Source organism: Balaenoptera borealis (assembly GCF_965194805.1).
Source record: "Balaenoptera borealis genome assembly, chromosome: 4".
Taxonomy (NCBI): Eukaryota; Metazoa; Chordata; class Mammalia; order Artiodactyla; family Balaenopteridae; genus Balaenoptera; species Balaenoptera borealis.
Window position 1 is genome coordinate 89,342,772 of NC_138861.1, and position 16,783 is coordinate 89,359,554.

General features: G+C 36.3%; 1 protein-coding gene across 8 annotated transcripts in view; it reads left to right on the forward strand.

The window, feature by feature from the left end:
- Positions 1 to 16,169, forward strand: part of ARAP2 (ArfGAP with RhoGAP domain, ankyrin repeat and PH domain 2) — a 201,764-nt gene extending 185,595 nt beyond the window's left edge. For 7 of the 8 annotated variants that reach the window (XM_082390417.1, XM_082390419.1, XM_082390418.1 and 4 more), the window contains 2 exons: positions 4,136 to 4,270; positions 13,608 to 16,169. In XM_082390417.1, coding sequence (XP_082246543.1) covers positions 4,136 to 4,270; positions 13,608 to 13,982 — 510 coding nt within the window. In that variant the 3' untranslated portion in view covers positions 13,983 to 16,169. The remainder of the gene's footprint in view (positions 1 to 4,135; positions 4,271 to 13,607) is intronic. The other variant, XM_082390420.1, reaches the window with a different exon arrangement.
- Positions 16,170 to 16,783: the final 614 nt, after the last annotated feature.

Here is a 16,783-nt window from a genome sequence, read left to right on the forward strand (position 1 = left end):
ATCTGAAAGGTGTGCTGAGACCTGTCTGAAATGAGGGAGCCAGGTATGCAGGACAGGCAGAGCATTCCAGGGCAGGGATAGGGGTCAGCAAGGTCCTGACATGTTATAATCTTGACTTATTCCATGACTATCATGAAGGCCTATCTATCTGAGAGAGGATGTAAGAGATGAGGAAGGCAGGGGACAGATGATGTAATCCCAGTTTAGGAGTTTCAGTGGGAAACAAGGGAAAGATATAATCAGCTTATATTACTGGCAAATAATAATTTTGGTTCCTTTGTTGAACTGCACTGTAGGAGGTCAAAGATGGAAGCAGGAAGAACAGCTCTGTGGAAGAAGATGGCAGCTCAGACTAGGGTGGTAACAGTGGGTCTGGTAAGACATATTCAGATCCAGGAATATTTGAAGGTAGAGGCAGTAAGGCTTACAGATTGATCAGCTATAGCAGTTTGAGAGGAGTAGAAATCAAGGAAGAGTCCTAGTTGTTTGTTTGGCCTTGGGCAGCTGATGAGTGTAGGTGACATTATCAGAGATGCAGAAGAAAATTGAGAGTTCTATTTTGGCCACATGAAATTTGAGATGCCTGTTAGACATACAAGGGGATATGATGAGCAGCAGTTTAGGTGTATAGATCAAAAACTCAGGCAAAAGTTTGGGGCCGAAATGTAAATTTTGTGGAAGTCAGCGTTTGGATTGTATTGAAAGGCCATGGGAGGATAGGGTGAGATGAGAGAGAGACTGTATGAATGAGAGAGAATTCGAACACAAAATTGGAGAGGGGAGGCTATAGGGAGAGAGAGAGAAAGAGAAGACAGACAAATAAGCCCTAGGACATTCCAAACGTTAAAGGTCAAACAGAAGCGAAAAATTGAGCAAAAGAAATAAGAAGCTTTGAGGAAGGATAACCAGGTGATACGTGTAGAGAATTCTATCAAGGAATTAGAGGATAGAATATTAAACCAGCATAGGCCCTGAGCCAACAGGAAGCAATGTGAGCAAGTGCATGTGTTCAGCATTGTGAAAAAAAATCATTGTACAACAGAGTGTGGGGCATATTTGTTCTCATATTATTGACTATATATTCTGGCCCACTGAGTGATTATAGATATGATTGGGGCAGAGTTATTTATAATCAGAGTAAATACTTATTGGAAGAGAAGGGAGCCTTGTTTATATGGCTATAGATGCAGAGAGACTGGTACCTTTCATGGTGGGAAAATGAAATTATTGGATGATTACTAATAATTTTTCAATTAAATCAGTGAGGTCGCCACATGTGAGTCAGGGGTGGGTATTAGAAGTGTAGGGGCAGAATAAAAGATGAGATATTACCTTCAGAGAGTGCGGGAGCCAGTTGTACTATACTAGAATATAAAGGGAAGGCTAAGTGCTCACTTGAAATTTAAGGGTAAATTTAAAGTGAGATGAATCACCAGATTGATTTTCTATTTTCTATTTCCCCTCCATCAATTTGGAGGCACCCATGGAGTAAGTAGAAGTGGGTTTAACTAGGCTTGGGGCTTTGCCAAGCAAGTGTGATAGAAGGAGAAGCAACACAGGACTTGATCTTATTTATAAGGAGGTGAGTATACTGATTGACCATGAAATCTAAGCCAGACTGTGAAGGAAGTGGGAAAAAATGTGAAAAGTAGAATGGTGGTAGAGAATGGACTGAAGGTCTCAAGGAGTCTAAAGAATATTTAGGGTTAATGAAACTAAACTAGGTTACCTGGAAAGATGTCAAGGTCAGAATGTGAGAGGCAGAACCATGTTTATTGCAGGATTATTCATCATAGGCAAGGTATGGAAACAACCTTAAGTGTCTATTGATGGATGAATGGATAAAGAAGATGTGTGTAGTGTGTGTGTATATACACACACACATATATATACAAACATGTATACAATGGAATATTGTTCAGCCCTAAAAAAGGAAATCTGTCATTTGGGACAACATGGATGAACTTGGAGGGCATTTTGCTAAGTGAATTAAGCCAGACAAAGACAATTACTGCATGGTATCCCATATAAAAATCAAACTCATAGAAACAGAATGGAACAGTTGGTTGCCAGGGGCTGTGGGGGAAATAGTGAGAGGTTGGTAAAAGGGTACATACTTTCAGGTATAAGATGAATAAGGTCCGAGGATCTAATAGATGACATGGTGACTATAGTTCATAACACTGTATTATGTAATTTAAATTTGCGAAGAGAGTAGAACTTAAATGTTCTCACCAAAAGAAACCCAGAAAGGTTAAATATGTGAGATGATAGATATGTTGATTAACTCGATGGGGGGAATCCTTTCACAATGTATGCATGTATCAAATCATCATGTTGTACACTTTAAATATCTTACAGTTTTGTCAATTATACCTCAGTAAAGCTGTGGCGGAAAAATTTGAAAAAGAAAGTGGGATGCAGAAATGAAGATTTGGGGATGTGATCACTGGTTATAATAATGGAGTATGATCCTCAGCTATATGCTCCATGCAGTATGACTTTTGAAGTCACTTATACATAACTATAAATGTTATCAGAACATATTACTTAGATCTAAAGATTTCTGTTATTGGGAAAAATACCTCTTGGATCAATCCAGTGACAACTAATTAGCTGGTATTCACAACATTGTATATCATGTCAGAAAAAAAAAAAAAATGTGTTTGAAAACTACATTTGCTCTTAGATTCCTCGAAATACCGTTTAACACATATATTATACATCAGTGAGTAAAAGTGTAGGCATAATTCATAGGATTACCTAATTCCTTCCCAGACAGTATTCTCCCAGCTTTATATGTTGGGAACATCCCAATTATGTAATATCAAAGTTTTTTTTACCAAGTTTAAGACCATGACATAAAAATAATAATATGAAGCTTGTAACTTTCTCTCTGATTGAAATATTGTATAATTTACCATTGTAGATTTGCTGAACCAAAGTAAGCACTTCACTGAAATCCAAGGGTAGATCTGATGCCTATGCACTAAATCTAGTAATAATAGGACCTGTACTGTAGGATCCTTGAGGATTAAATGAGATAATATCTGTATATTGATAAGCACAAAGCCAAGCAGTCTGCCCCTCAATATAACTTAGCTGCTATTTTATAGTGAGTATATAGTCAACATTTGTTGAAATTAGTTCTTTGCTATAAAACACGACGTTAAACTACTAATTGCAACATAAGAATAAGAATCTGTTCATTCTTAAGAGTAGAGGAGAAGAATGAGTAGGCATTTAGCTATATAGTTTACCAAATTGTTTTCATTTCATCATAACATCTGTAAGCGTCTCATTGTGTGTAGTTGGTATTCTTTCACAGGTTGTTGTCTGAAAATCAATTTGTTTTTCCCAACTTCTGAAAAGTTAATCTACCCTGAAGAATAGAAAAATTCTTTAAAGATTTTTCTTTTATATGCATATCTTAAGGATTTATCATCCAAGAGCTTATATTTTTAACCTTTGGATATTTCTCCCCTTTGCAAAATTACCTTTTCTCCAGTCATATCTATAATTGCTCAGTGCCCAGAATATGTAGTCAATAGTTTGAGAACAAATGTGCGCCACTCTGTTGTACAATGATTTTCAGTATAAATGTCTGTGTACAAGGTAACGTTTCTTTGGAATTCAATTAGATGAAAAAGTAACATTTTTCAAAAGGTCATAAAATAAAGATAATTTTTCCAATAGCCATGCCTTAGGTTGACTTGGGGTATATATAATGTCAAATTATTTTGACACTAAAGTTGTCTTTGGTGGTAAGGGAAAATGAATGTACAGTTGCTTTGATTACAGGGCCTAAAAATGTAGACACGTATATTATTTTTCTTCCACAAAGAGATTTGCCAGTTTCCTTAAATATTTTTCCCCTTTTGGTTGGATAAGTAGTACAGAAGGCATGTATGTGAAGTTTAGAAATTGAACTGAGACCTCAAAGCTCAGTTCACTTAAGAGTTTTACATCCTCAAGCCATGCCACCATCAGAGTGAACATCATAATTACAAACAGCCTTCTCATGGAAAGCAGATCATCTGACTTGGATATATGAGAAAGGAGCCAAGTGACTATATAATTTGGTGTACCACATAATAAAATCACACACCCACAGCAAGAAATTGTGTTTCCACAGCATGAAAATGATATATGGCCACCAGCTGGAAAGGAACGAAAACGTTCTATAACCAAAACTCCCAAAATTGGAGGTTTGCCTCTAATTCCCATCCAGCATGAGAAAAATGCAACCCAAGACTGGAGAGATATTGAGGTAAGGTTAGGATTTTATTTGTTTTTATATTAATCATAGCATTTGTTTTCTTATGTCTTAATGTGATTAAATGCATTAATTACTTCATTGGTTTCAAAAGCACAGTAATAAGCACTTTGAAAAGCACAGTAAAAATCATATCCATCAAGAAAACTTTATGAATAACCTTATGCCACTCTCTGAAGTTTTATATTTTATTAACTTCTCTTAAATGATCAATTTTAATAATGTCATTGACCACTCAATTAAATATGTACAATGCCACTTTTTTTTTTTATTCCTAAAGTGGCCAAGAATGTTAAATATGTATATAGAAGTTCTGGTGATAAAAACCACAGCCTCAAATTAGCCTTACAAGTTCACTTCTAACCTCCTTAGAATGAGCCCATGGCAGAATGTCTGGAGCCATGGTAACTAGACTTTCCAGTAACACAATCAAATTTCAGAGGCTGGGAACCGATGGGGTGTCTCAGTTAATATAAGGAACTGCAAGATGACCCCTGAGCATCAATAAAGAAGATTTGGTATCTTTCATGAAAACTGTGTGCTTTCCTTCTCACCTTGAAGGGCAGGGTGACCATAAATAGCATCAGTCTTGATTCAGGAAAAGACATAGGCTGTTTGCACTCAAAACTCATTAGACAATTTGCAGCTCATGTGCATTTCAAGGCCTTAAATGAGTCCCTCAAAGCAAAAAGAAAAGCATGTAAAAGATACTGTTATTTCTTCTTGGAGCCTAGGTTTGGCCATTAAGCTGTGTGAGTTTCTTGCTTTCCAAACAGGAATAACTTTTTTTTTTTTTTTTAATTTTACTGGAGTATAGTTGATTTACAACGTTGTGTTAGTTTCAGGTGTAACAGGAATAACTTTTGAAAGACAAAAGCCATTTTAATTTAGTGATCAGATTTTTTTAAAATGTTTTTCCATGACTGTCTTTCCTTGAACGTTTATCTCACTGTAATATGCTTCTTCTCTAGAAGATAAAAGCTTTGAAATAATGGTTTATTCCCTTTGTTGCCTGTTCAGTCCTTATGTGATCAAAAGGAGGAATAAGACAGCAAGAACTCAGGAGCTTGTCCCTCCTGCCATTCTGCGCTTACAGGTTTTTCTTCCTAATAAACTGCTTTGCAGAACTATGGATTCCTCAGCTAATCTGGAATCTTAAAATTTTAAGAGTCATGTTTCCCAAGAACCCAGATTAGGGAACACAGAAACATAGGGAGTAGATATGTCCTGCTGTGACTCCAGCTTCTCCTGACCAGTGTCTCAGGATTGATTATGGAGCAAAGCAAAAAATAAATTATTAGGATCAAAATACTTTAACCAGTATCCAGTACAGAACTGAGGTGATGATTGAATATATAATAATTTCTTACTTAATCCCAAATCCAGAATTTCAGAGACAATTTTTTTTAGCATACTTGAGACCAGAAAACTGTACAAAAACTGTAACAAAATCGTTAAAGGCTTCGAAAGCAATTTTGTGAAATATTAATTGCTAGAAAATTTGTTAGTAAACTAAACCAAGCTTTTTTGTAAATTTAGTAAATGTGGTAATTCAACAAATTTTAAAATTTAATTCTTAAAAAGAATTAAGACAAAATTAAAATTGCAAGTTTTCATATGAACCAATGAAATATTTGTTATTGAATTAGATTTATGTAGATATGTAATATATTAATAAAATGACAAAGTATTACTAAGATTAGATTCATAAGAAAAAAATATAGTCATATCAACAGATATATTCAAGAAGGGTTGCTTTTCAAACAAATTGCTGACAGATTGGTGAATTTGGTGACTTCCCATTCCGTGAGCGGTCTTGCTTTCATGAGGTTCAGTTGAAACTTGTATGAGAATACCTCCTCCAGGCAGGGAAGGCTTCCTGGAGGAAGTGACTTCCAAAATTAATTGAGTAAATTAGTAGTGAGCTAGAGGCAAATAGTGCATAAGAATGTACAAGCCAGATGCTACCTACGGCCCTCCTACTTCCTCTTAGGTACCTACTTCATCATGTTCATTGTGCTCAGCTTTTATCTGTAAGCTCCTAGGGATAATAAAAGCCCTTACTTCATAGCAGGGTGTTCTCTCTGCTGGGAGACACACTCCATTTCAGATCCTCATTTCCATTTAAACAAACAGTTGTCTCTAGGTGCCCTCTGACACAAACTGGCATCGTCTGGACCAGCCTACCTTTTACTCTCCTAATTTCATACCTTATCAGTCTTTCTTTTTAAATTATTAAGACCTTAAGGATAGTGCAGCACATAAATGATGCCCTTCTTTCCACAGTACTGATGCCTTGGCTTTCTTTCCCCACAACATGCCAAGGCACTCCACACACCATATTGTTCATGCAAAGCACTCACTGCCATCTCTTCTTGATTTCTACCAGTTCACTTCATCATGCCTCCCCACCTTTGTATAAGGTTATGTCATTTAGGCTAATATTATAGTTTTACTTGAAATTTCAGCATTACATGTATGAATATTTGGCCTCTAAATTCTGCATCTAAGAGCGCCCCAAAGTCTTTCTGCTGATAATTGAAAAGTAATGAGAACTGTATAATATATAAAACCACTCTACATTGATCCTTGATTTTCCCTAATAGATGTCATATGAAACTTTTTAATAAGATTCATATTTATAAACTCCCAGTCACATTCCTATGCTAAATAGCCATAATTTTTACTAATCTCTCATATTTTTTTTGTACTGTGATAAAATACACATAAAATTTTCCATTTTAACCATTTTAAGTGCATAGTACATTAATTACATTCACATGGTTGTGTAAGTATTACTACTATCTCTCTTAAACATATTCTAATTAAACTTTGGAATTCAACTAGATACTAAATAACTAAATATTTCTTCCTATCAGTTTTAGAGAAGAAATATTTATCTGAGATGTATAATCATGAGCTTATCAGAAAATTCTAAATTGCAAAATTATTTATAAATTATGTTGATTAAAATGTTTTTATTCAGCTTGAATTTGTCTGTTATAAAATTTCATGTCCCGATCTGCTGAAATTTAGGAAAATAGAACAGAATATTAAACATCTGAATTTTTTAAAGCTTTCTTCATTTCCTATTCAGAAAATATTTATTGACCACTTCCTGTGTGCAGGCACTGTAATAGGTTTGCACGTCAATGAACAAATCAAACAAAGAATCCTTGCATTGCATTGACTTTCTAGCAGGGCATTCAGATAATCACAAGAGATATAAGTAGCTTGTCTAGTATATTAGAAAGTGATGAGCACTATAGAGAAAAATAAAGAGGTGAGGTGTTGCCCTTTAAACATTATATTAGACATCCTTAGTTACAGCACTGTTTATGCTACTCAGTTTCATTCTTTGTTTTTCAAAATAGTATTTTAAAAAATTTTTATTTTATATTGGAGTATAGTTGATTAATAATGTTGTGTTAGTTTCAGGTGTACAGCAAAGTGATTCAGTTATACATATACATGTATCTATTCTTTTTCAAATTCTTTTCCCATTAGGTTATTACAGAATATTGAGCAGAGTTCCCTGTTCTATCCAGGAGGACCTTGTTGGTTATCTATTTTAAATATAGCAGTGCTTTGGGTAGTATAGTCATTCTGACAATGTGGATTCTGACAATGCAAGAATATGGTATATCTCTCCATCTGTTTGTGCCATCTTCGATTTCTTTCATCAGTGTCTTATAGTTTTCAGAGTACAAGTCTTCTGCCTCCTTAGGTAGGTTTATTCCTAGGTATTTTATTCTTTTTGATGAGATGGTAAATGAGATTGTTTCTTTAATTTCTCTTTCTGATCTTTCATAGTTAGTGTGTAGAAATGCAACAGATTTCTGTGTAATAATTTTGTATCCTGCAACTTTACTGAATTCATTGATGAGCTCTAGTAGTTTTCTGGTAGCATCTTTAGGATTTTCTATGTATAGTATCATGTCATCTGCAAACAGTGACAGTTTTACTTCTTCTTTTCCAATTTGCATTCCTTTTATTTCTTTCTATTCTCTGATTGCCATGGCTAGGACTTCCATAGCTATGTTGAATAAAAGTGGTGCAATTGAACACACTTCTCTTGTCCCTGATCTTAGAGGAAATGCTTTTAGCTTTTCACTGTTGGATATAATGTTAGCTTTGGGTTTGTCATATATGGTCTTTATTATGTTGAGGTATGTTCCCTCTATGTGCACTTTCTGGAGGGTTTTTATCATAAATGGATGTTGAATTTTGTCAAAAGCTTATTCTGCATGTATTGAGGTGATCATATGGTTTTTATTCTTCAGTTTGTTGATGTGGTGTATCACACTGATTGATTTGCAGATACTGACGAATCCTTGCATCCCTGGGATGAATCCCACTTGATCATGGTGTATGACCCTCTTAATGTATTGTTGGATTCAGATTGCTAGTGTTTTGTTGAGGATTTTTGCATCTATGTTCACCAGTGCTATTGGCCTGTAATTTTCTTTTTTTGTAGTATATTTGTCAGGTTTTGGTGCCAGGATGATGATGGCCTCATAGAATGAGTTTGGGAGTTTTCCTTCCTCTGCAATTTTTTGGAACACTTTCAGAAGGATAGGTGTTAGCTCTTCTCTAAATGTTTAACAGAATTCACCTGTGAAGCCATCTGGTCCTGGACTTTTGTTTGTTGGGAGTTTTTTAATCACAGTTTCAATTTCAATACTCCTGACTGGTCTGTTCATATTTTCTATTTCTTTCTGGTTCAGTCTTAGGAGATCGTACCTTTCTAAGAATTTGTCCATTTCTTGCAGGTTTTCCACTTTATTAGCGTATAGTTCTTTGAAGTAGTTTCTTATGATCCTCTGTATTTCTGTGGTGTTGCTGTAACTTCTCCTTTTTCATTTCTAATTTTATTGATTTGAGCCTTCTCCCTTTTTTTCTTGATGAGTGTGGCTAAAGGTTTATCGATTTTATTTTTTCAAAGAACCAGCTTTTTAGTTTCATTGATATTCTGTTGTTTTCTTCATTTCTATTTCATTTATTTCTGCTCTGATCTTTATGATTTCTTTCCTTCTACTAACTTTGGGTTTGTGTTCTTCTTTCTCTAGTTGCTTTAAGCGTAAGGTTAGGTTGTTTATTTGTAATTTTTCTTGTTTCCTGAGGTAAGATTACATTGCTATACATGTCCCTCTTAGAACTGCTTTTGCTGCATCCATAGGTTTTGGATCATTGTGCTTTCATTTTCATTTGTCTCTGGGTATCTTCTGATTCCCTCTTTGATTTCTTCAGTGATCCATTGGTTGTTTAATAGCATATTGTTTAGCCTTCACATGTTTGTGTTTTTTATGGGTTTTTTTCTTATAGTTGATTTCTAATCTCATATCATTGTGGTCGGAAAAGATGCTTGATAATGATTTCAATTTTCTTAAATTTACCGAGGCTCACTTTATGGCCTGGAGAATGTTCCATGTGCACATGAGGAGAATATGTATTCTGCTGCTTTGGGATGTAATGCTCTATAAATCTCAATTAAGTCCATCTGGTCTAATGTGTCATTTAAAGTGTGTTTCCTTACTGATTTTTTTGTCTGGATGATCTGTCCGTTGATGAAAATGGGGTGTTAAAGTCCCTCACTATTATTGTGTTACTGTCGATTTCTCCTTATATGGCTGTTAGTATTTGCCCTATATATTGAGGCACCTATGTTGGGTGCTTATATATTTACAATTGTTGTATCTTCTTCTTGGATTGATCCCTTGATCATTATGTGGTGTCCTTCTTTGTCTCTTGTAACAGTCTTTATTCTAAAGCCTATTTTGTCTGATATGAGTATTGCTACTCCAGCTTTCTTTTGATTTCCATTTGCATGGAACACCTTTTTGCATCCCCTCACTTTTAGTCTGTATGTGTCCCTAGATCGGAAGTGCGTCTCTTGTAGACAGAATATATATAGGGGTTTTGTTTTTGTATCCATTCAGCCAGTCTGTTTTTGATGGGAGCATTCATTCCATTTAGCTTTAAGGTAATTATCAATATATATGTTCTTATTGCCATTTTGTTAATTGTTTTGGATTTGTTTTTGCAGCTCTTTTTTCTTCCCTTCCTCTTTTGTTCTCTTCTCTTGTGAATTGATGACTAACTTTAGTATTGTGTTTGGATTCCTTTTTCTTTTCTGTGAGTGTATCTATTGTAGATTTTCAGTTTGCAGTTACCATGAGGTTTTGATACAGCAGTCTATATACAAACAAGATTGTTTTAAGTTGTTGGTCTTTTCATTTCAAATGCATTTCCAATATCCTGCATTTGTGCTCTCCTCGTCTCACAGTTGCTGGTTTTGGTAATCATATTTGTGTGCAGATGATTTCCTACCTTTACTGTATGTTTGCCTTTACCAGAAAACTTTTCTATTTGTAATTTTCTTGTTTCTAGTTGTGGCCTTTTCTTTTCTGCTTTGAGAAGTTCCGTTAGCATTTGTTGCAAAGCTGGTCTGGTGGTGCTGAATTCTCTTAGCTTTTGCTTGTCTGTAAAGCTTTTGATTTCTCCCTCAAATGTGAATGAGCGCCTTGCTGGACAGAGTATTCTTGGTTGTAGGTTCTTCCCTTTCATCACTTTAAATATATTGTGCCACTCCCTTCTGGCTTGTAAAGTTTCTGCTGAGAAATCAGCTGTTAACCTTACGGGAGTTCCCTTGTATGTTGTCTCTTTTCCCTTGTTGCTTTTAATGTTCTTTGTCTTTAATTTTTGTCAATTTGATTACTGTGTCTCGGCGTGTTCTTTTTGGGGTTATCCTGCCTGGGACTCTCTGCATTTCCTGGACTTGGGTGATTGTTTCCTTTCCCATGGTAGGGACGTTTTCAGCTACTATTTCTTCAATTATTTTCTCAGATCCTTTCTCTCTCTCTTCTCCTTCCAGGACTCCTGTAACGTGAATGTTGGGGCATTTAACGTTGTCCCAGAGGTCTCTTAGACTGTTTTCATTTCTTTTCATTCTTTTTCCTTTATTCTGTTTTGCAGCATTGATCTCCACCATTCTGTCTTGCAGCTCACTTATACATTTTTCTGCCTCAGCTATTCTGCTATTGATTCCTTCTAGTGTATTTTTCATTTCAGTTATTGTGTTGTTCATCTCTGTTTGTTCTTTAGTTCTTCTAGGTCTTTGTTAAACTTTTCCTGTAACTTCTCAACTGTGCCTCCATTCTTTTCCTGAGATCTTGGATCATCTTGCAGTATCATTACTCTGAATTCTTTTTCTGGTAGATTGCCTATCTCCGGTTCACTTAGTTGTTCTTCTGGGGTTTCATCTTGTTCCTTCATCTGGGACATACTCCTCTGCCATCTCATTTCCACAGGCTGCAGGACTGTAGTTCTTGCTTCTGCTGTCTGCCCTCTGGTAGATGAGTCTAAGGGACTTATGCAGGCTTCCTGGTGGGAGGGACTGGTTCCTGCCCAATGGTGCATGAAGCTAGGTCTTGTCCTTCTGGTGGGCAGGGCCATGCTCAGGAAGACTTTAAGCAGTCTGTCTGCTGATGGGTGGTGCTGTATTGGTTGTTTGGCCTGAGGTGTCCCACCACTGGAGCCTATAGGCCGTTGGGTGGGGCTAGGTCTTGGGGAGGAAATGGCAGCCTCCAGGAAGGCTCACACCAATGAGTACTCCCGAGAACTACTGCTGCCAGTGTCTTTGTCCCCCACAGTGAGCCACAGCCACCCCCCTGCCTCTGCAGGAGACCCTCCAATACTAGCGGGTAGGTCTGGCCCAGTCTTTTATGAGTTCACTCCTTTTTTTCCCCTGGGTCCTGGTGTGCATGAGACCTTGTGTGTACCCTCCCAGAGTGGAGTTTCTATTTCCCCCAGTCCTGTGGAATTCCTATGATCAAACTCTGCTGGTCTTCAAAGCCAGATTCTCTGGGGGCTCCTCCTCCTGTTGACAGACCCCCAGGCTGGGAAGCCTCATGTGGGGCTCAGGACTTCCACTCCTGTGGGAGAACTTCTGTAGTATAATTATTTTCCAGTTTTGTGGGTCACCCACCTGGCAGATATGGGATTTGATTTTATCACAATTGTGCCCCTCCTGCCATCTCATTGTGGCTTCTTCTTTGTCTTTGGATGTAGGGTATCTTTTTTGGTAGGTTCTGGCTTTTTTTTTTTTTTTTGGTTGATGGTTGTTCAGCAGTTAGTTGTGATTTTGGTGTTTTCCTAAGAAGGGGTGAGCTCACATCCTACTACTCTGCCATCTGCAAAATAGTCCCATTCTTAATATTATACTACCCTTTTCATTTCATCTTCTCTCTCTCAAACATTTGTAATATAATAAAAAATTTTTCTTTGGATCTCTCCTTTCTGTGCTTTGCAGTTTTTACTAGGGAAATATTGAAAAAATTCCTTCAATTCTTGTTTGTGAAAAGAAAAATGACTATGCCTTCCTGCCCCCACCTCCCCTGACCCAGCTTTTTGGGTAGCCTTTTGCTGTGGCTCCATATCCACTAGATGCTTGCTTCTCTGTTGTTCATTCTTTTATCTTACATTTGATGAGGTTGTAGTCACCTTTGAGAATCTCATGAGAGTTCTAGATTCCAGTACTTGCCCAGTCACAAGACACCTTGGATGCTAGTTAAGAAAGTGCACCTCTGTCCCAATGCAAGTTGTGTCTCAATGGAATTCTGGTACCTGTAGGCACTTAAAGTTCACTGAATGAATGTGTACTTTAATCCATTGATACAAAAGTGGGTTTTAATACATGACTATATATACCTTTCAGTATATTCATAAGTATATCTATGGGTATATATTTCTGTGGGATTCTAATAGGGCATTATGTGGGGAAAAGATTTCACTAGTCAAATATTTGGGGAAGAGAAAATAGAAAAAGAAGTCAAACAGATTTTTCTGCTGTAATATTGCTTAGCTTCTTTAATATGCTAATATGTATTGTGAATCTCAAGAGGGGTCTGTAGTACAGAGCATTTCCTGGACTCATGGACACAGAGACTCCCTTTGTCCTCTGTCCTTTGGGTATAACACTGTAGGAATTACAGATGCATGAATATGTGACACATCTAAGCAGCAGTGAATTGGAAGAGGCAAGTTTGAAATGAGAGTCAATTTGAATAACTAACTTGAAAGACATCTTTGAAGTGGTATGTTAAATGCTTGTTAAAATGAATTTCCGTGATCTCCATTTCAGTTGATTTTGTAGCTCTGAGATCAGTCTATAAATTCAGACATGCTGCTTGTGCCAAAGTCAAGTTAGTTAGAACCTAAATCATAGAAATAAATTCTAATACAAGAAGCATCAACTTTTATGTGCAGAGTATTCTTTAAACAAAGTGTGCCAGATCTTGCTTCCCTGTGAGATGTTTTGTTTTATTTTTAGAGTGCAAAAGCAGAACTCGAAAGGTTACGGCTCAGTGCAAAGCGTGACCAAGAGCCTGGGGATGGCACCTTAAAGGAGAGAGCCTCCATCGTGTCCCAGTGCCTGGAGCACAAGGATGAGAAACTTCGAAATCGAACCAGAAAACATTGGAGTTTCAACTGTCTGGAGGACACAGAGGCTGAGGTCCTTCAAGGGCAACAGAAAGGCCAGAAAGGCCTAAAGACATTGAGGAAGACTGAGGACAGGAATGGCAAAGCTACTTTGGACTCTAATAATAAGTTATCACCAAAGGTCATCGAAGAGCTTAATGTGGTTCTACAGCGGTCAAGAACCCTTTCAAAAGAGTTACAGGCTGAGCAGATGGTGCAAAAATAAATAAAATGACTCGTCTTGCAAATTATTTTTTTAAATATTGTATACAATGTATGTGTGTAAACCAGAAACCAAAATATATTTCATGGTTGGTGAGATTTGTCTAGCTATCCTTAACCATTTAAAGAGCATTTTAAACTATGTATGTATATATAAGTGTAAGATTCACTGTGTTTTGTTCTGAACAAAGCCTGTACAGTTCAGCTATATTAACCTTGTGTAGGAAGGCATTGGGTTACTGAGTGGCCAACCTTTTGAAGTACAGTTGACCCTTGAACAACATGGGGCAAGGGTTGGTGTGTTAATCCATGCATAATTTATAGTCAACCCCTTCCCCTGTATACGAAATTCCCCTGCATTTGTGGACTGAACTAATTGTGGATCATGTAGTGCTGTAGGAGTCACTGTCAAAAGATGTCCATGTATAAGTGGACCCATGCGGTTCAAACCCACATTGTTCAAGGGTCAACTGTAGTTGTCTAAGTGGTGTAAATTTATGAACAGAAATCACAAACTGTACTGTATTGTATAGAATGCTCTGTATAAATGAAGCCTATGAAACTATATGTAACACATTTTGCACTTTGAGAAACCTTGTATATAAAGTTACCATATGTTTTTAGGTTTACATAGGGTCCACCTTAGGGGAAAAAAAGGAAGTAAGTTGCAAAGGGGGAGGATTTATTTTAGTGGCTGCCTATCAAACCACACTTTAAAAAGAGGCAAAGAGTTGAAAATGTCCTAAAAGTCAAGGAGGTCAGGTTGAGATTTATTCTAGTTCACTGTTGTTGACCAGACCTTGTTCATGACAAACTGCTTGTTAAGAAAAAAGTCTAGTGACTAAGTATTTCCCAAGATTAGTATTCAGCCACTGAACATGAATAATGGCACTGGCCACTCTTCCTTACAGTGTCAGTGAATCAGCTGCAGTGCTAATCCATTCACTACACTTTAGTTCTTTGCAGGTGGCTGCTGAGAGGAAACGTACACTGCATTGAAGAGATTGTGTGCACAGGACCTGGCATGGATGACACTTGCACTGTTGCTGTATGCAAGCAATTTTTTTTTTTTTTTTATTTAGAGTTCCTTACTATCATTTTGGTATGAGCAACATTCATCATCACAGGGTTTTATTGTTGGTTTTTTGTTACTGTTTTTCTTTGTATGTTCATTTCTTATTAAGACTGAGTCAGAGTTTACTGGAAGTGTACAGCATATGGCCATCTGCGGGTAGGAGTTAGATTAACTATTGATACTATACTTCTGGGGGCTACCAGTTCACTTTTAACCTTGTCTTTTTTTCTTTTTTTTTTTAATAAAGCAGCAGTCTCTTCCCTGTGCCTGACGAATAATGACAAAGCCCTCTATTTTTGTTTCCACATAAAGAGCACCTACTGAATTGGTTATTTTCCTCAGACAGACAATACTGTCTAGTTATAGGTGACATTAGGGGTGGCACTTTTTGTCAGTTTCTTTAGAATTTTATTAGGTCTGGTGAGTTTTGATCAAAATTATTTTAGGTAGCCAAGCTTTATTCCTAGCTTTATTCCCCTTGCACCCAGTGCAAGTGGCATCCATGTGAGGTCGTGTGCACAGTCTCTTCAATGCAATGTACGTTTCCATTTCCTTTTCCCCCTGTTTTTCAGGTGTCTTATCAGAATTTGTATACAGAGGCCCATACTTCAGTCAGTCCAATCATAGTGCAGTATAACACTGTTTAATGCTATGAATTTCTTCATTGCAAAATACTGATCACTTATATCTGGTGGTGATAAAATAGTTTACCATGGGAGTGTGATATTTATTCTTTAAATCCACATAGATTGGAATTTTTTTAAAGAGAGAAACTGCTGGTCAGTTTATAGGTGGCACTACTGGGGAGCCTTCCTTTAAAAAGCAAGAAATCAAGGTATTTAGGAAAAAATCTAAAATAAACTATTATTTCTGGTAAATGATATTTATGTTTTATGAAATAAGGAGACATGAAAATTATGTTGGACAATGGGAAAGTATCTTTTTTTTTTTTAACCTGCCTTATTTGAATACTTTTGAAACTTGAGCTTAAAATCTAATAACTTCTTTTTCCCTTCCCTTCCTGTACAATTGTCTCCATTTTTCAAGTGTAAGATAAGGACTAATGATGACCTCCCATATATTTTGAGTAAAAATTAAAATTGTTTTACAAGTCCACTTGAGTGTGACTGATTTTCAAAATAACCACTTCCAACTTTTCAAAATAGAGAAATAAATCAAATAGATTGCCTTTCCTTTTTGCCTTTTTTAAAAAATCTGAATTTAATATACATTTCAAACTAGCTGTCATTTTTTCAAACATGTCAGTATGAATATTGTTCTTTTTTAAATGATGAATATATGCAGACATAACACAAACAGATTGATGGTACTCTCATTTCTAGAGCCCTAAAGTTAATAAAACTAAGCAAAAGTAATTGAAGCAAAAATATGATGTGCACATAACTATATTAGCTGCTAATTTGCATTTACATTTGATAATTTTTAATCCTAAAATAAACAAACTATATTGTAAAAGGAAATATTTTTGAAAATGCACCAAATTTATTTGGATAGATGATGGTAGTATCCAGATATTTGCACGTTTTCTCAAACTTTTGATAATCACTCTGGGGAGAAGAAGATGTAAACTTTCACTATCTCATCAAAATTTGCACCAAGACTTTCATATTACCAACAATGTGGATATCCTATCATGTGTACAATCATCACATTTATTTCTAATCATTTGGAAATAGACATCACAGAAATGAATCTTGTAGATGACTAAA